The sequence below is a fragment of the Platichthys flesus genome, chromosome 11 (assembly GCF_949316205.1).
Source record: "Platichthys flesus chromosome 11, fPlaFle2.1, whole genome shotgun sequence".
Lineage (NCBI taxonomy): Eukaryota > Metazoa > Chordata > Actinopteri > Pleuronectiformes > Pleuronectidae > Platichthys > Platichthys flesus.
The window spans coordinates 3,012,975-3,033,739 of NC_084955.1; the positions used below are offsets into that span (position 1 = coordinate 3,012,975).

Genomic DNA, 20,765 nt, shown 5'->3' on the forward strand with positions numbered 1-20,765 from the left:
AATAAAAAAATCTCTATTTACTAATTATGTTGCAATGATAATCATTGACCTCTGGAGGGGGCCATAATACCATATTTGCTCAATCATCTAACTAAGCGATTCGGTTTTTGTAAGGATTATGAACTACAAAGTGAGTGTTGCCACTGCGACTAAATAAAAAGACACCAAAGATGTTAGAGAGAGGAAGTTAGGAACAGGACTTCCTGTGAGACCAACTTAATGATGGCTACTCACATTTCTATTATAAATCTTCTTTGTACTGTACACAGGCACATATTTCCAGTTTAGTGCATCCTTTTCATTTGTCGGCACAGATGTAATAATCAAACATGGAAAACTTTATTTTAAACCATTTTTATTTGACAAAGAGTTTCGGGGTTATATCTTACACAGTCAAAAAAGTAACTGTCTAATAAAGTACTATTAAAAGTTCCCTTTGAAAGATTTTTGATATATTATTGTGAAATCTTTCCAATCTTTCATCAATTTAATAAAACAGCATCTGTTTCACATTTCATCAGCTTCCATTTCATCTGTACTTAATAAATGATGGACTATTTTTTATAAACCCGTGTAAACTACTATTCTACTATTGCAGGGAAGGTGGGTGCTTATAACAAGAAGTAAAGCTCAATACCTCCTAAAGTAGACCCACCAGAAGTATGAAACGTTCCAGTATTGGCTTTTGTATTGCCACCATACATCTCACAGTAATATATGAATGAGAAAATTCTGCACACATCATCTCTCAAATGACTTGTGATGGTATTAACCATCAGTAGTAAGATTGTCCCTGCAGGGCTCATTCGGTCTCTCGGTCCAGTGTATTAAAGTTTGCATGACTGCACGGCCATGCTGTCGGCCGGCCAGCGGTAAGAGTCCACCACGAACTCGTCATAGTCGGTGCTGTAAGTCAGTGAGCGCACGTACACTTCTTTGTCGGATGGCTCCGGGCGAAGTGAGGCCAAGTTGTGTTCGTAGGCATATTCCATGATCTGTAATGCACAGGAAGTTGAAGTTATACTGTAGTCATACCGATGTGGTGGGCTACTAGTACTGCTTTATGTAAACAGAGCCCTCACCTTCACAGCCAGTTTGGCAGAGACGTCCCTGATGGAGCAGAGAGGAGGATACAGTCGTCCCTCTGACAGATCCTTCTCTGTCACCAGGTGAGCGAGAGTCTGTTAAACAGCAAACACAACTTTGCTGTTATCACAGAGAGAAATTATATAACATGCTAACGTGCTACATGAGTCCCAGTTTGTGCTGCCACTTTCCATTCATATTCAGTCAACACAGTTATGGTTAAATAAATAAACAATCTGGAAAAAAAAGAAATTACTAGGATCAAATATAACATCAATTATGAAGAATAAAGTTTTAAATGTGATGTTATAGATCAGCCAGAGCTTTGGGATGATCGGTATCCTTCATAACCTCAAGTCAATCAAGTACTTGTTTTATTATTAATGATTTATTCATTAGAAGTTTTATACTTTCACACTTTCTTTCAGATCTCAAAAACTATATACTCAGAACAAGTGATGTTTGACAACATGGTTCATTATTAAGTATTAAATATAAAGCATTGCCATGGATTACATTTTTACAACAGTATTTGAAGTGACAGAAATTGGCAAACAACCACTTTAAAATGCTACTTACCCATCAGTAGAAATGATGCAGAGATACAATATACAATATAAAACTCACGGGAGATATTTTCATGCTCTGAAATACTTGAACTTGAGTTTCCTTTGTACTTTTTACTAGATTTTAGTGTATGACTTGAAATAACTAGTTTTTTCAGCCTCATTATGAAAAAAATTTGTTTGGAAATTCTTTCTCCATTGTTGTATCTAAAGTCAAATGACATTCTCAAAACATGCATTAGATTCTCGAGATGTGGCCTGAATGAGACTTCAGGAGAGTAAGTGGAGGTTCAGTAGAGACATTTACAAAGTTACAAAGCTGTACAATGCCATGCATTAATTGTGTGTGTGTATGTCAGTGTGTTACCTCTGCTGCAGTAAGGAAGATTTCCTCTGTAATATGAGGGATGGCACATGCTGTGACGCCCAGGCCCACACCGGGGAAGATGTAGGCGTTGTTTCCCTGACCAGGATAGAATGTCCTCCCATCAGGCAGCGTGACAGGGTCAAAGGGACTGCCACTGGCAAAGATGCCCTGCCCCTGCAATACAGAGGAGCAAGTATTCAACAATTGTTTGATTAGAGATAAGAGACAGAAATAATTCATAGATATGTAGAGCGTGTAGAGTGAGTACCTGTGTCAGTGTGTAACACTGCTCAGCAGTGCACTCAGCTTTGCTGGTTGGGTTGCTGAGGGCAAAGATGATAGGGCGTTCATTGAAAGACGCCATGTCCCTGATGATCTGTTCGGTGAACGCTCCGGGAACAGCAGCAACACCTGACACACAAAGCCATCAATGTGCAACAATACATTAAGAACTTTTCTTGTTTTTCAACTTTAAAATCAGGTTTGATCAAATATTAATCATTATCAATCATAATCACCGATTTTTAAAACGTACAAAAACAATAGTAAAGACTTAGTCATTTACACTTGTTTTGGGCTTAAATGTCCTCAACCAGAAGAAGCGATGCTAGCAGATGTAGCGATGCGACCAGGCACCCTGCGCAAGCTCTTGGGCGAGAGCTAATGTGCAATGTGTATATGTTAATGTGAAGCCAGCTCCAGAGGAGGAAGTCAGAGGACGTTTAGGCTAAAACATGATGGAAATGACGCCGTTTCTAGTCAATTCTGAATGTTGGGGCTTACGCACACTTGGATGACACCACCGGAATAGTATGGAGGCATTTCATGTCTTTTTATGTTTTTTTGTTTGAAGAAAGGGTAGCCATATTCTTCAATTGTATTGGATTCGGCTGCAGCACTGTTTACACATAAAACTCCAGAAGTATTTTGTGGACTCAATCACTTTATCCACCCCTCCATCGGCATAGTAGTGAATAGAAAAGGAGTTAATTTTTCAATTACCCCTTTCAGGTGACTTGAAGTCAGGGTTAGGGTTATTATTTTTATAACAATAACTGTGTTTAGTGTTGGACAATGAATTTCTTCTGTAGCTATTATGATGGTAGAGACAAACAACATGCATGTTGCTTTACCAATAATTGCTGTGGGTTTGAGTTTCCGGACAACATCCTCCAGTTTCTTCATCTGTGGGTGCTCATGAGCATACCTCTCCTTCTCATGAGTCAGGCTGTCCCGACCCTGAGGTGAAAAGGGGGGGCGTTAAAAATATAAAACCATCTGTGGAAAAACTAAACACTTTAAAAAAAACAAAAAAAAAATGGCTGAATTCAACAGATTCAGCCAACAGATTTATGTTTAATGCTCACAAAATGATGGATTTCTTGTGAGAATAACAACTTTGGATCAAGAGAGAGACAAGCGGAGATAAATGAAGATGCACATGAGGAAGGGAGAAGGCGGAATGAAAGGCAGAGGGATGAGAAAAAGACAGTGAAGGTATGGGGAGGAATAATAAATAACATGGATATTGTGGAGAAAACAGATGTATAACCCCGTGGAGAGCTCTTTTGCAGTGATTCCAAGGAAAGACCTCTGTCATAGAAATCAACAAACCGCAGGAAATGTGTTTTTCTGGATAGTGGAGGAGGCAATGATGACAAACTGCTCAGGAAGATCCACCCTCACATATTCTCAACCTGTAATTTGATGTCAGTCTCTCATGTTTCTATTGATTTCAGAAATATTTTAAGTAAATCTTTCCATCTTTCATACTTCCTGGCTTAGTTTTTTTTTATCATCAATATACATTGAAGCAAATTAATACCGGACCATTAATTCAGGTCAGCTACAGCGCTTAGATCCCTTGTGTAGGTTGCATGTATATAAATGTGAATGTTTGCTGGATTTAACTAAGTCACCTTGACAATGAGACCCTTGGAATCAACCATCCAGATCTTTTTCAAGCCCTCTTCCTGTTTGTGTCCCTCCTTCTCCATGGCCATGGTGATGAGCTCAGCAATTCCCATGGCTGCCTGGTAGCAAGACACAAGGGAGAAATGATGATGAATCATAACATTAATTAATTGTTCCACACTCAACTCAAAGGTAAGATTACACAAAAACAACGCAACATATTTGTACAGAAACTTAAAGGAAGGATGCAGAATGGGTCAGGGGAGAACCTATTTAAATGTTGATGTGCATCCGGATCCGGGGGTGGATCCAGGTTTTTCTTTCCATTTAATTAAACATTATGAGATTTCACATTTGTACAGTTTTCCCAGGGAGTAAATAATAAAAGTCCCTTTATTTAATATGTGATATTTGGTGCAGATTGATTGAATTTTGACTGCTGGGCGTTGGAGGGGGTGTGAGCTCTACTGAGTGTCATATCGTTTTCAGTTGTTTTCTCTCAATAAAATAGGTGTCAGATTCCCCATATTTCACGGGGAGACATGGTTGTGTTTTTTCATTCTTAAAGCTTGCATTTTGCTTTAACAGATAAAATAAAGAGCTGACAGAAAATAACACAACAAGAGGGATGGGGACATGTTGACGTTCCCTGGCTGGGTCCATAGCCGAAAAATACCCATAGTCAGCCTAACTTAAAGCACCTACCTCCCCTGCACCTTGGAAAACAATGGTGTGGTCACTCATTTTGGTCTTGGTGATGCGGAGGGCGGCCAGGAGTCCAGCTACTGCCACAGCAGCGGTACCTGAAGGTTACACATGAGCATCACTGAAGAGTTCAACCTACAACCTTCATGAGATGAACAACATGATGCTACTGATTTTGACTTTTTAAACTCAAGAAAAATATGTGTATCCATCAATAAATATGTTTTTATCAACTCCCCTAAAGATGTTTTTCGAGTGGGTCCCTGAGCCTGTTATAACACTGGCTCTTTCACAGTGTGACACTGATCAACACTAATGGGCTAAGAAAAAGAACAAACTGCAATCAACCAAATGTGGATGTTTAAAACAATGCATTCTGATGGATAAACACATGTGTCTTGGTGAATAACAAACGATATAAACATGTTTATAAATAAATCTTCACAGGGCACTTTGAGCTTTCATTTGGAGAAACATGTAAGACTCTACTGCCCAGTTTCCCCATCCATGGTCCCAGAGAGCTAATGTTTCAATTAGGACTGTGACATGTTAACTCTCTGTTACATTCACAACACAAGTGTGTGTGAGTGTTAAAGACAAGTGTGTTATTACAAAAAGGGGAAACTGTGGAGTCATCACTTGGATAAGCCCAGAGAGTTATACTGAGGCTTTCTCCTCAGATGTTTGTGTGGGGAGGGTTTTCGTGCTGTCCTGTGAGATGTTGGCTTTATGAAAGAATGTGGGTTCTATTCTAAATTGCAGTGTTACGGGATGAGACATAATTACACTCTGCAACTTCGATGTTAGCATTCATTGCATAGACGTCAGGGGAGAGGTGTCAGTGTATATCTGAAGTGAACAGTTTAACTTTTAAGAAAACAATGTGGGATAAATGGGAAGAATTAAGGACACAGTTTTGTTGAATTATTCACATCAGGGTACAGTTAGATTAACACAACAAGGGCATTATATAAAGGAGCTTAATCAGATACAATATTATATGAGTGAGATCCAGCTGTGGAATTTTTTCCCTCTTTTTCTTTCATTGTTCCAGAGAAAAATGTGACTTAATCTAACTTGAAAAACAAAGAATATTTGTACCCATAGTATTCATATTTTTTACACTGATAATGTGGTTACCTTGGATGTCGTCGTTGAATGTGCAGTACTTGTTGCGGTACTTGCTCAGTAGACGGAAAGCGTTGACATTTGCAAAGTCCTCAAACTGGATCAGACAGTCAATCCCATACCTGTGAAAAGGGAGTGGCTTTACTTTGAGTGAACCAACAGAAGATATACCGGAATTAACTAAAGCAAGTTGAGGGGTCATTTCTAAACACAGGGAGAATAGCCTCTGCTTTCAAGCACTATTTCAGCCCAGAGGGGGGCGCTCTTCCACTATATGACGTGCCACAGGGTGATAAATGAAGAGGGGGGATGTTTACTCCTCAATGCCACTAAGTTCAAGAATTGAATAGCCGTCACAATATTCTGAGTGACGGCTATATGAGCATGTTTCAAATGAAAACAAGTGGGAATCTCTTTTGTTAGTTATGTCTAAAGTGGTGACTTTAAAGCCATGGAACTCAGTGCTGCATTTTGTTTAATGGACATTTAACAGGCTGACACCTGCTTCCCCAGCTGTTTGACAGCACCTCACAATGAGTTTTCAGGAGAGAAGGTCAATCCCCCACAAAAGGAGCTGAATCCCATTAACATCAAATTTGAAAGAAAAGAACAGAGCCCACCCAGTCCCCAGTAAAACAGCAGTGTTCAATTTAACACCATGCTGCTCAGACCACCTATCAAATGTAAATGTCAACACACACACACGAGCCTGTGTCAGTGAGCCCTACAATAACATATAACAAAATAAGCCGTAAAACCAGTGTTATGAGTCTGTAAATTAGATTTAGCAACAGCAAGTTCCCAAGCTTTTCAACAGATGAAACTGAAATGTATCAAATATTTGCAGGGAGTCTGCTGCTGCTCAGGCTCTCAGATGATAAACAGTTAAACATGTACCAAAAGAAAAAACAAAAAGAAGAAAAATGAACACTGATAAAAGTGCAAGATAACATGCAGAAGAAAATAATATATTTTTCTCTTGATAATTTGACAGGTCCTTGATTTTAAGAGATAGCAAGACAATTCATTTTTTTATTAAATTTTTTTGGGCTTACAACTGCCCACTTAAAAATTAGATAACAAGCCTGTAAGGCCCACTTTACATATATGATTGTATTGTGTGCAAAAGTCCTGGTGCCTTTGTTAAGAATAATATAAAAGTGATTATAAACTCCATCCTGATAATGCATGCAGAAGAAATATAAATAAAGAGTGTTGTTGAGGAATTGTAAGGTGGCAGTAGTTAGTCCTTCTAGTATCTAAAGGTCAGATGTCTTTTAATCTAGCGTTAACAATGTTTGGCTGTTTGGTTAATGTACTCATTTGAACAGGCTGACATTAGACACTATTGTACAATGTCAATAATTGTTATTCTTGTACTTTTTTCCGAGCAGAGAAATGGCTTTATGTATGAAGACCAACTGTTCATTACTCATTTAGATTCAAATGGGGTCGTTTTAATGAATATCCATATGAACAGCCCCCTCTTGTGGTAGCTATTCATGACCTTGGACCTCAGGGATTTCTGAAGACCTCAGAGTCCATAAGTCAAGATGAGTTTGCAGATGTTTTCAGAAATGGCTGAGGCCATGGAAGTCATTCAATTGGAGATGTAAGATAATACATTTTATTTCTTTTCTTTAACTGTAAAGTCAAATTAAGGCAAAATGTGATTAGAGCTTGCATTTCCTGCATTACATTTCCTGCCTGCCAGCTTACTACATTATGAGTCTCTGTGGCAGCGTCAATGTTGTGTTCTCCCAACTTCTCCACTCAAACACAAATTATTCTGTGTACATGACATCCCATCTCACAACATTGAGCTCAAAAGTTCAATTTGAATATATGATGTGCTATAATGCCACATCAATGGTGCCCAAGGCTCACAGTATTCAGACCTGCCCACCATGCAAAATGACAGAGAGAGCATGATTTCCCAGACAGAAGTTAAAATTGTTACAAATGTGGAACATATATCAAACAAAGCTACAGTAGCATTACCTTAACCAGGGGAGATCTGTGTTTCTGAGTTTAGAATATTGTTTATAAAATGTTTTTAACAAGAAGACACTTCAAACACTTCAAGAAGCAGAGTCCACTCCCACTTCACAACTCTACTGGCAGGATGAGACAATTAATAGTTGTTCTGTTCAAGGAAAATTCTTACACAGCTATAATTGCAACTCGGACTTTGCAGTACACCAAACAACTGACTAATATTTTGCAACACACATTTCAAAAGCAGGAAATATGGGATAACTATGTGTTGTGACTCAAATTAAAGATGAGCAGTGTAATGCTTGAGTCAATTTCACAGATAGAAACAATGGTTAGGTTGTCTTAAACCTGTTTTATAAACACCAGCACCCATGTTTCAGTCAGTGAGTGAAAGAGGAAATTAAGAACAGGCTGAGCAAACAAAGGAAACCATCTGAAACACCTGCAGACCACTGAGCTAACTGAACAACAGGAGAGGTGACAGGGGGATGAATGTTTGTATTCTCTCTTCACACAGTCGCCTTCTGCAGTTAAGGTTTCTCACTCTATTTTATCTTTCCCTTCACTGTCTTCTCACTTTCTCTTTCTTCCTGCTCTATTTCAGCCTCTTTATGAAACCCCACATAACAACTTCTCTGGAAAAAGGCATGTAAGTCTCTATAAAGCTGTTTCCTACTTGTTACAGTGGCTGCTAAACTGCTTATTTTCAGCTGGAGGAGGATGTTGAGCGGAAGCACAGAGAAAATAAATGCAGGATGAGAAGCGACCTGAGTTTAGCTGTAATAAAACTTAATGTCCTGATCAGAGAGTGCTATTGGAGGGTCAGTGTGTATCATCTGCTCTGCCACACTGCAAGACACTGACGCCTAATACAGATGCTGACTTACTGCCAACACGGCAGTAGCGTCAAAGAGAGAAATGTGTTTTCTATCAAGCTGAGAGCAGCACTAAAGCACAGAGAGCCTGTGTGACGAGGAGGAATAATGAGGCCAAGAAGGGAGCTATAAATGTTTTTATTGTGTTTGGGCTTAAGGAGACATAGACAGAGACAGGCGACAAGCGACAGGATAGATGTGGCCTATCCCAAATGCCAGCACAGCTCCCTGTAGGATAGCACGGTGCATGTCGCTACGTGAAAGGTCAGGTTAGTTCACACAGAACTCATGCAGTGGAGTCTAACGAAGAGGACTTGGGGGTGTATCCTCTGCAGAAGTCAAACTACATGTTGAATTTTCTGTAACTATTCTCATCATACGATAAAGCCAGAGGATTATGTGCCCTGCCAAACACTGAACTCATAGATTTTTGTTCTTGTTTTATCGAGTGAAAAAAGAAACATTTGACATGGATCTGAAAGTGACTGAGCTGTGAACATGTGCACTTTTATGGGCTTTCACTGACCATAAAAAACACAGAAGGACATAGTGTGGTTTTGGGACTTCAGAAAGAAAGAAACATCTTCCCAATGCAGAAAGAGTCATCTTTTGTTCTTGGTCTGAGCCAATAAAGATAGAGGGGGTGTTTATAGAGGTTTATAAGATATAGGGGGTGCGACTTACAATTAGTCAGGGGTTCAGGTTTCTTGCCAAGGATGCTTCGGCATGCAGATGGGGAAGACTGAGGTTTGAATCCCCAACATTTTGGTTGGAGGGCAACCCATCTACCACCCATCTATCAGCAACAGCCGCAGTGTCACTATTATAATGTTGGTTGATAATGCTTGTTAATGTCATAATATTAGGTGATAGTGTTTGTCACTGTATTAACGCTGGTTGGCTGCTGATGACGTAGCGAGTGGTGTCCCAATTCCTAGGGGAAGATTTTCCAGCCCTCTCCCTTGTGGCCTAACTACCAGCTAAGGGCACTTCATATCTAGGGGTAGGACCAAAAGAAAGGAATTTGTACAGGACCTTAGTTGTGATGGTATAAGGTTTGGGTAAGGGTGTGGGGAATGCAGTAAATCAATTAGTTTTTCCTGTGGAGATAGTGAAACAAATGTGTGTGTGTGTGTGTGTGTGTGTGTGTGTGTGTGTGTGTGTGTGTGTGTGTGTGTGTGTGTATTGGATGCTATTTGCGTCCATTGCTCAATATGCTCTTTGGAAGTCTTTCCTTGAAAACCCTCTGAATAACAAAAGTTCCCTGGACAAAGAAGCAGAATATGCTTTTGTGTCTAAGTGTTTAAGTCTCAAGGGCAGCACCCAAGCCAGGGCACACCCAAAAAGATGAAAAACACAGGCCATATTCCTGCCTGTGCTGAATCCATTAAATCAATCTATTAATCTCTCAGCAGCAGAGGAGAAAGATGGAAGGCGTGGGAAAGAGATTGTATACAGAATGTACCACAACTGCCAAAGCCTGGACAGTTCTTCTCTGGATCATTTGCCTCACAGATGGTAAATAAAACATTCAATTTGGAAAGACTTGACCAAGGTTTACATATGAATGGGCTGAATAAGGGTAAAAACCACATGAAAAGTCGATATTAAGTAGTTATAATATAATAAACTTTAAAGTTATATTTATTTTATTCATGGTTAATGGAAATTACATTTGGATGACTTATGATCACAATAACAACATACAATAAAACTCTCCTTTGGTACAAATTATTAACAGCAATATTTTTGGTAAACAAAATTACTGTCACCAAACCATAACATTCGGCACTCCACTCCCTCTGTCCCTGAATGTTGCACATGCCAAGACGAAAGCCAATAAAATGAACGGTTCTCGATATGCGAGCCACAGACAGACAGACAGAGATATGTGGAATTAATGCATACAATACATATCTAGACATATTGCATTCTTTTAGAATTCTAAAAGAATTCTTTTGATTGTAAAATACTTCTAAATCTATTAATTTGTCTGTATTATAGTTAATTTAAAGGTTGAGGAATTACATTAAATTTACCAAGTAGCAAATGATCAGTTTAATGGAGATGCTGGAATGTTTCATGGATGTCAGAAAGACTGATCACTTTACATGTCTTTCCAGTACTTTGTCAACACCAGTCTACTCAGTGAGCTTGTAGATTAAAAAGGAGCTTGTGGAAAAGTTCTCATATCTGTCACTGGGATGAGAGAAGGGGCAAGAAAATAACTCTCTAGCCCTGCTGCGCAAGAATTTAAATTGTGACAGCAAAAACCCTTGGTTCTTAAATGGCTACTCAGGTTTCCTTGGCCCACCCCAAGGTCCCATCGCCAATGATGTAAACAGAACACCTAGGAGGTCATGCTCATGGTTTCTTTTACAACCCCTACATTTTACTCTACCCCTTTAGATATTACTCAACATACTACCTTACCAACTACCTTACATACCACACCTTATCAAGACAAAACGTAGAGTTCAAAAGAAATCTGAGGATAAGGATGAATGTCGAGGTTGAGATCAACAGATCGAACCAATATCTCAAGAGGAGGACAGATGAAAACCCTGGCCAGGGTAGCTGAAGGATGAAGAGCATGTATGGCCTGGAGCAGGACAATGACCCCCGGCCCTCAAGAGGATGAAGGCCCTTGAGAGCCTCACAGGTCCGTTTCAAGGTTGCCTCATCTCACAGGGAGTTTCTTTTGCCCCAGTTGCAAATGCATCTCTTGTGAGATAAAATCAAATTATATTATATAAACTATTCACATTGTTAAAAATAAATAAATTAAATTAAAGGTAGAGCAGAAACAAAAAACAATTACATGTATTTCATTTTACATTGGAAATAAAGATCATGTATCCTAATGTCTACATGGATTTTTTCGATGATCTGTCATGGGGCTGTTTAAACTATCTGAACCACACACATGGAATAACACAGAGCTCTTTTGTTCTCAGAACCTTTAACTTTGACTTATAACTTCCTCACAATAGTTTTAGGAATGAGAAATAGAAAAAAATATTTTGCCATTGTTTGTTGGAGCAGTACTTCTACAGTTTCCAGGTACGGACAATACACTCCAATATATTGAGAGTAAATGCTTGTGGCATTATTATAATGATTGATAATGTGCAAAAGAATGTGAAGCATGAGACACCAAGTGTTTGCATGAGGCGAATCATTCAGACTTTTGGTGTTATGTCTGGGCCAATCTGGAGGATGAGCGATTTAACAAAAGACCCAGCTCCTTTAGGAAACACAATCTGGCTTCATCCGAATCTCTTGTGAACAGAAAGTATGTCACTTACAATGTACTTCCATATACTGAGGGGGAGACTAGACGCAGAGGTAATGGTATGAACCAATACTTTCAGTTGGAGCGCATTCATGACCACCGTAGAGGACTTTGCAAAGAGGGGCAAAGACAAGGCTGCTCTGTACAAACACAGCTGTCGAACCTGTGTGCATACGTGTGTTGGTGTACACACACAGGCTGTCTGTTACCTTCGTCCCTCAGGGGGTTGGTGGCTGCAGCCTTAATAAATCCCTAACCACCCCCCCACACCTTACTCTCCAGAGAGCTAGCATCTCTCAGCACACATTATTTCTCAAATCCCCGAGCCATCATTAATGACAAAGACCCATTCTGCATTCTTTCTCCTCTCCTCTGTTGCTCCTTTCATCCATCCATCCGTCCATCCATCCATCCATCCATCCTTTGGTCTGTCTATTCCTTATTACCTCAGTGCCAAGAGTTTAAAATAGTTGATGGCATTCCTGTAGTCTTTGCAGTCTACTAAGATCTGTTTGGAAAACACCTATAGAGTCTATAAAACATGTGTGACAGTTTAGATATCATGGCACAAAATATTCCTGACTGACCTGTGTCTCTGCCAATAAATGAATATTATGCTTTAGCTCCCCAATATATACATTTAATCATCTAATCTTGTGTCTACAAATGCACCAATAATACCAGTTCAAGCAATGTTTGTTGAAAAAGATTTTGCCCTGATGTTTTAGAAAATTACTTGGTACATTTAGGAAATAATGGGCTTGGACCTTGACTGCAACAGAAAGTTTAAGAGAGAGACGAGAGTGAGATGTAGACTATGGAGGACCATACATGACATAAGTAAAAATAAATAAATAAATAAATGTATAAATAAATACAGAAATAAATAAATAAATGAATAAATAAAAATGGAAATAAATAAATACAGAAATAAATAAATAAATATGTTAATACCAAAAGAAATGTCAAAAGAAATGTCTTAAATATATTTTAACATTTATTTTTTCCCTGATACATTTCCTTTGCATTTGCAGTGTCCTTATGCTAATGAGAAAGGCGGGCCTAACCGCAGTCTCATGCAGGATTGGTCACAGGAGTGTAATGATCCAGCCCTACTACTTCTGCCTTTCAATGCTGGTGTCCAGTAGCTGTTTGCAGCGTTGAGCCAGTTCACACTTAAAATGAACTAGTTCAAGTTCAGAGGGTTAGTTAAGGTTATTTTTTATTGGGATGATTTAGGTGTCAGTAGTCCTGACTGTGAGCGTCACGTCTCGTGTTGTAATGAGCACAAGGAGCGAGCCGAGAGGAGGAGGAGGAAACAGAAACTCCAGCTCGTTACAAACCACCTGCCGCCTCTGCTGTGATCATGAAGCCGCTGATCTCTGAGCAGATGGGACCAGAGAAGCTCTGTGTTTCCACTGTTTCCACTGTTCCACAGAGTCACTAACTGGCTGTTGCACGGTGAAGAGATCAAGTCTCAGTCACTGCCCGTGTCTCTGAGCGAGTGTGTGACGGAGCGCAGGGGCTGTGTGTGTGTGTGTAGCTCAGTTGACCAATCCTGCTCGAGACTGAGGTTAGGCCCGCCTTTGTCATTAGCATAAGGACACTGAAATGTGGAAATAAATAAATGTGGAAATAAATAAAAGTTGCAATAAAAGTGGAAATAAATAAATAAATGTGGAAATAAGTTTAAGACATTGATTTATTTAATTCTGCATTTATTTCCATATTTATTTATTTATTTCCACATTTATTCCAACTTTTATTTTTCGATTTCAGTGTCCTTATGCTAATGAGAAAGGCGGGCCTAACCGCAGTCTCGAGCAGGATTGGTCAACTGAGCTACACACACACACACACAGCCCCTGCGCTCCGTCACACACTCGCTCAGAGACACGGGCAGTGACTGAGACTTGATCTCTTCACCGTGAAGCAGCCAGTTAGTGACTCTGTGGAACAGTGGAAACAGTGGAAACACAGAGCTTCTCTGGTCACATCTGCTCAGAGATCAGCGGCTTCATGATCACAGCAGAAGCTGCAGGTGGTTTGTAACGAGCTGGAGTTTCTGTTTCCTCCTCCTCCTCTCGGCTCGCTCCTTGTGCTCATTACAACACGAGACGTGACGCTCACAGTCAGGACTACTGACACCTAAATCATCCCAATAAAAAATAACCTTAACTAACCCTCTGAACTTGAACTAGTTCATTTTAAGTGTGAACTGGCTCAACGCTGCAAACAGCTACTGGACACCAGCATTGAAAGGCAGAAGTAGTAGGGCTGGATCATTACACTCCTGTGACCAATCCTGCATGAGACTGCGGTTAGGCCCGCCTTTCTCATTAGCATAAGGACACTGCAAATGCAAAGGAAATGTATCAGGGAAAAAATAAATGTTAAAATATATTTAAGACATTTCTTTTGACATTTCTTTTGGTATTAACATATTTATTTATTTATTTCTGTATTTATTTATTTATTTCCATTTTTATTTATTCATTTATTTATTTATTTCTGTATTTATTTATACATTTATTTATTTATTTATTTTTACTTATGTCATGTATGGTCCTCCATAGTAGACAAATACATTGTTGGCTTTTACGAATGATTAAATAACTAAAATGTAGATTACTAACCTTGCCTTTTATAAGAATAGTTTTAAATTTTAGTGAATGTGCTTCTTTGCCTTCTTGCCTAGAGTCAGATAGGAAGATTGATGCAATTTTTTGACATGTCAATACACCTTGGAAGAAGAAGGTGTGAAGTTGTTCCGTCTGAATGTCTATACTAAATAGAGTCAAAGTGTTGCTGCTGTGTGACTTAAGCCACTGTTTTGTTTATTACAGTATAAAGTTTTCGTTCTGAGCACATCCCTCAGCACCTCTAAACAGAAACATTTTGCACACACACCATAAAAATCTGAGGTGTGATGAAAGGTGACAAAATGTTGAGGGGTTGCCCTGAGAGAAAATACAGAGTTCATAGTTTCAAAACCATGGCTCAGCCCCTTTCATCCTCTGTAAAGTGTTGTGGGTGTGTCAAGGAGCAATGAGATTGTGAGATAATTTATTTCTGCCTGTAAACAAAACAAGTCAACACATAGGTGATTGTTCCACAGGAGCAGATTTCTGGAGAACAGAAGGTCTGGTCTCAAATCAAACAGCAATGGTTGCATCAACCGCTCACCGTGTTAAGCATTTTAAAAATCGTGGATCAAAAAAATCTCTCCAGACTTTGGCTGACTGATGATGAGTCAATCTAAGGTATTTTAGTTCATGTTTAGTTTCTAAGAAGAATAAACATGAATATTACTTAAAAGACTGCAGAGCTGTAATCATTCATTCAATTTCTGAGCCCATAATTAATCATTTTCCGCCAATCTGGCTCCTATGGGGAAAAAAGCATCGCTGTTCCCTGTAGTTGAGGAGCCACCCGGTTATTGGAGTCCTGGCTTCCTGTTGCCAGCTGGAGGGGGCCCAGACCCAGGCTTCTCCCTCTGGACTCTGCTCTCTCTGGGTTAGTACAAAGCCTATCCAGGCCCATGTGTGTGTTTGTGTGTGGTTACTGTGGCACCAAGATACAAAGCAATCAGCTACAGGAGTTTTGTTAAGGACAGGAATGCAGTAAGCATATTAGGGAGAAGTTCTGAAGAGGATCACAGATAAAAATGTCAGTTTAATCAATTCATATATTGGTACATGCAAACTAAATGAGTCACAATATGGAACAGCAAACACACCCAAGTCAAGAAGTAAGAATGAACCCTTCTATGACCCACTGCTGAATATAAACATGACCGAAAGACCCTGAAGTTCACATCTTGTGTGGAAAGGGAAAATATAACCCTGTTATTTTTCCCTGGACAGGATAAATTGAATCACCATAGACAAAACAGATTCTTCAACAAACCAGTTGTCACCCACTATTCATGTAAGCATCTCTGAACATGCTCCATCATGTCCCCTAAGCATTCAGAATTAATCAATCACCAACTTGAAGACCTGGACTTTGCTAGCGACCTAGCTGCTCTCTCCTAAATACGGTAACCCTGTAGGAGGAAACTGATAAGTTGAACACCTTCGCCAAATTTAAAAAAAATCAAAGTTATGTCCAGAAATGCCAACCCAGATGCAGCCATCACAGTCTACTGTGAACCCATTGACTATGTCGAGGTCTCCACCTACCTTGGCAGCCTTGTCATCAAAGAAATTGCAGCAGATAATTACATCAGATCAAGGCTTGGAAAGCATACAGAGCATTAGCAAGACTCCAGGGCATCTGGATGTCAAAAAAGTACGCTATAGTGGGAAAAGTATTTTTTCCTTTATAGCTCAGAATGCTGGGGTGTCATATAAGGTGACATCAACAATATAAAATAAAAAACTTTAAAAGGTCACTCAGAGCCAAAGTGTTGTACAAGGAATCAGATGTTGGCAGATACAATGACTACAGCATGTCCGGGCCACCATACCAAAGACTGACACCAGACAGAATACACAAGCAAGGTGTGACATAGGGAAAAGCCCAACACGTAGCCCAAGACAGGCCTAGAGGGAGGCAGATCACTAATGCATTATAGCTCTCAAGGGATGAAGAGGATTAACATAAGATAACATTCAGAAGTACTGCATTTCAAAATACTACATTTTGATCAGGTTATTGTGTATAATTTTTAAATGGATGTTGCCTGCTGACAGTTCAGTTGTCTTCCACGTAGCTGGTTAGCTGTCTCGCCATCTTGATGGGGGCAAATCATTCCAATAAAATCAATAGCTCCAACTTCTCTGATCATATTTTCAATAGGCCTATGCCATTCAGACAGTGAGTAGACTTTTGACTGATATTGTCTAGCAACTAAGAATTCAAAAGAAGCTGCAGCTGAAACACTGTCGACGGAGATTCCAGACCCTTCAATCCCAAAAGGTTTGGCAGCATCTGCACACACTAACCATGCTAAACTGCTCAACATATTTCTTTTAAGAGCACCGTGCCCTGTCTGTCTTATGATGACAATTGCAGACCCGGGAGAGAAGCGGAGCAAATGAACGGATGGCTGATATTATCATACCTGTTGGACACAGCCTTCATAAATTCATCCAGCAGGTCATCGTAGGCCTGGCCTCGAACTCTCTTATGCCTCAGCCCAATGTAGAGAGGGTCCTTCAGCAGTTCCTGGAAAAACACATGGAGGCAGAGATCAGGGCAACAGATGAGGGAATGATCAAAGTGAAGGACAGAGAAAGGACCAAATCACATATTTTACCAGAGAAACTGTTTCAAACATTGTGATATGATGCAAGTAAAATACAAAATACCCTCACAAAAATAAATATATCAGTATTTGATATTTCAATTTAAGGTTATACATAAGACTTTAAACATTACTAAAGCCCCAAGCAGCAATGTTGGGACGCTCACTGTCCTCGTGCCTCGTTGCTGGAGGTTGGTAGACACGGCTTGGTATTCCTGTATGCACAGTCAATGAAGGCGTTAAATGGAATGAAATGAAATTCCTTGGTTTTATTAAAACACCAAAATTTGGAACAGTAAAGAATGGAACATTAAAGAACATGCTGGAATTGACTTCACATGAAGCTACTAAATAACAAATAGGAAATGGTGTGTGTGTGTGTGTGTGTGTGTGTGTGTGTATGTGTCCCCCACAGTCTTAATGCCCATGTTTTGGGGGTGTAGCTTTGACTAGAATAGGGTCGGATGGGAAGTATCGGTTTAGCATATTAACTTTTGCTAGCTTTTCCACGGATACCAACCCTAGCTTTAACTTGTTACTCTCTACTTTACTTCAAAATTGATTTACGTTACAATTAATTCTGTTGAATACAAAATCTGTAAAGGTAGGTTGGTTTGTATATTAAGATGCCTAAATAAAAATATATGTAGGTTTAAGTAAGTACTTTTACATCTCCTGCATTCTCATATAGAATATGAACCCCAGTTTACAAGGAACAACAGAGGAACTATTTTTTATCGTTCAGTTGGAACGAAATGTATGAAATTGAGGAAACAGTGAGGAGACAGTTTGTGTGATTTGTATTATGTGTCAAAATTTGGTGGATGTGAAATTCAGAGAGAGAAGAGTAATATATCCTGCATATAATCCGCACACATGTACACACAGCGGTTTCTCTGTAGACCTTAGACCTTGGCTATAACGTGAACCATGTGTGTGATCCTACACAGCACAAGCAACAGGTCCTGTCATGTTGATTCACACACAATCTGCAAATCCATCTCCAGCAAATCAAAACCTTGCAATTTTCTTAATTTGTATTGTGATAACTCAGTCAGTGGCTGGTTGTACTATGATGAAATTACAACTCTCCTAGGGCAGGATTTAGAATGACAAGGCAGAAGTTATACAGGAGTATGAATGAAAATAATAAATGTAAAGATGTCACTGTAGACTCTTGACTGTAGGAAACAGGGCTACGGGAACTATTCTTTAAATTCCCTTTTACTAAACAGTCCCTTGAACTAACCATTACAGCTGAAGGGGTGACCTTTGACATTTGCACATGGTACTTCAAGGAGAGGGATGCATGACGTGTACATGTTAAGAGCAGAGGTGAATATGAAGGTGTGTGTGTTACAGAGAGAAGAATGTAGAGGGAAAGTGATGGGGATGAATGAGGTAGATGCCACTTAACCGTGTTAGATTGTTAACAGACTTTAAGCTGTCTGCCTGTATTCCATCAGATCTCTAACATGCTGCACCTGCCTGAAATACTGTAACTTGGCTGTGTGTGTCAGTGTCCAACGGGCAGATTCCCACAGAATCAGATTTTAGAAGATAGACTCATATATTTAAATGTGCCACACAACCTCAAAGAGTGGAGAAGTGATCCGGAGAGTTGTCATGCCACATTGGGACAGGCGACCTTTACTTGTGGAGATGGATAATTAGAGGCTGCCACTCGATGAGCGAGTCTTGGACAACGCAGCGACCACCTTTCCATGGCAGGGTCAGGTTCCAGAGCAGCTCAGAAAGTTTATTTTGGGCAATATTTATTTGAAGTTGACAACTCATTTCCTGGCAAGGTTTTAATGGGCTGTAATGGGCAGGGGGTGGCCAAGTTCAGCTGTTACCAAAACAAGCAAAAACATTTTCATGCGATCCCACAGAGAAGTGGACTGATATCAGAGCGAGATCTTGGTGGTAATTTCACAAGATGATGCAACAGCATGCAAGAGGAAAGATATTATGTCGAGTTGTTAGGCTCTGCAGCTTCACTTGCAGATAGAAGGGACACAGGTAGTGGGTTTCAAGAGGGCTGACCTCGTGGACAATGTGTTGAACAGTTGACACAAGTCATCTGTCTGGCTAAACTGTTCTTTGTGTTGTACGGCTCCTTTTCTGTCAATAGGGATTAATCCTCGTGTTTGGTTTTACAGTCTCTGCTTGCTGAAGTCACAGGAGCCCCTTATTTTCACTTTGCACTGTTGACTGTCAGATTTCAGTAAAGTAAAGTGAGGCCAGATTCCTACACGCCTTAAAGGGAAAACGGAACTCTTGATGAGGGAGTTTAAGTTAGGCTTTAATAAAATTGTATTTTAAAGAAGAAAGCCAGACATCAAGAATAGCCTGGACCTGTGGAAGATAAAAGGACACCCAAATTTGGACTCTTAAAGCCCCTCCCCACGTGACCACAAACATCAGATTGTCCAGGATGTGATCACTGACTCTCTTTTTAGACTGAGTAAGTTTGTGTTGAAGTTACTCCAGGTGACATCAGACCGGGAGCTGTGCAGGTAGTGAGATTATGTTACTGGTTCTTACACAGCTACTTTTCCTCGACAGAAGAAAAGTAATAACTCTGCAGTGGCTCACTTTTTGAATTTCTTAAACAAAACAGACCTTTACAGACACTGAGGCATTGTCCACACTACTGGAGAAAGATGGGATATTTTCCACTCCTTGAGGAAAATTATCTTTGTCCACACAACCATTGATTTGGAAATTATGTCCAGACGAGGGCACAAACATGACTACAAGCAGTAGTTTTTCCCGATGTTATTAGAACAAGCACTGTTAACCAAACATAGAAATACCAGAATATAGGCATGTTGTTTTTTCTGATGCATGCTCATTCACCAGCAACAGTAGGAATGCAAAGTAAGCTGGGGTTATATCGTGGTGAGCAGCAGGACCCAAATGCAGCAGGCAAATTTTGGTGGAAAACTAAAATGTCTTTAATTCAAGCAAAGGCTCTTGCAGATTGCAAGCAGAGGACAAAAATCGAAACCCAAGCAATCAATATAAAGAGAAACACCAGGAAAGGTTTTGGTACACACAACCGGGCAAAGGCAGGAAATCAAGTTGTAGACACACAAGGAGGATAATTTAAAAATAAAACAGAACTCAGAATGAACACAAATCTAAACACAAGGAGAACCAAGGTAAATGTCCACAAACTAAGGCATCCAAAACCAGAACCAAAACAGTATTTTTCTTCAAAAGTTATTCGCCATAACGGCAGAATCATGACAGCTTGGACATCATTGTTTCCATAAAACTCTGTTTTACATGTACACAAAGGTCCATACACAAAGGAAAAAGTTTGTTTTGCAAAATGTCAGCATTTGATTCGAAGAGGCATAAATCCTCTCATGAGCTGATAAGAGATCAATGTAATAGTAGTATTAAATTGTCAATAGTCAATTTATAATCAAAGCCGACCCATTTATCCCATTACATCTCATTTAGCTTGTCATCTCTTCAGAGTAATAGAAAAAAGAGACTAACGTAAGCAGCAAAACCCATGTATGTGTATGTGTGCTCTGGCAAGCAAGTGAGTCTCTGTGTATATAGT

At 39.7% G+C, this 20,765-nt stretch overlaps 1 protein-coding gene across 3 annotated transcripts in view; it reads right to left on the reverse strand.

The window, feature by feature from the left end:
• Nucleotides 1-338: 338 nt before the first annotated feature.
• The window catches only part of me1 (malic enzyme 1, NADP(+)-dependent, cytosolic), an 87,840-nt gene continuing 67,413 nt past the window's right edge, over nt 339-20,765 (reverse strand). For all 3 annotated transcript variants that reach the window (XM_062399749.1, XM_062399750.1, XM_062399751.1), the window contains 9 exons: nt 17,003-17,106; nt 5,779-5,888; nt 4,639-4,736; nt 3,939-4,052; nt 3,153-3,258; nt 2,288-2,430; nt 2,020-2,193; nt 1,083-1,181; nt 339-995 (listed from right to left, as the gene is read on the reverse strand). In XM_062399749.1, the coding sequence (XP_062255733.1) occupies nt 828-995; nt 1,083-1,181; nt 2,020-2,193; nt 2,288-2,430; nt 3,153-3,258; nt 3,939-4,052; nt 4,639-4,736; nt 5,779-5,888; nt 17,003-17,106 (1,116 nt within the window). In that variant the 3' untranslated portion in view covers nt 339-827. The remainder of the gene's footprint in view (nt 996-1,082; nt 1,182-2,019; nt 2,194-2,287; nt 2,431-3,152; nt 3,259-3,938; nt 4,053-4,638; nt 4,737-5,778; nt 5,889-17,002; nt 17,107-20,765) is intronic.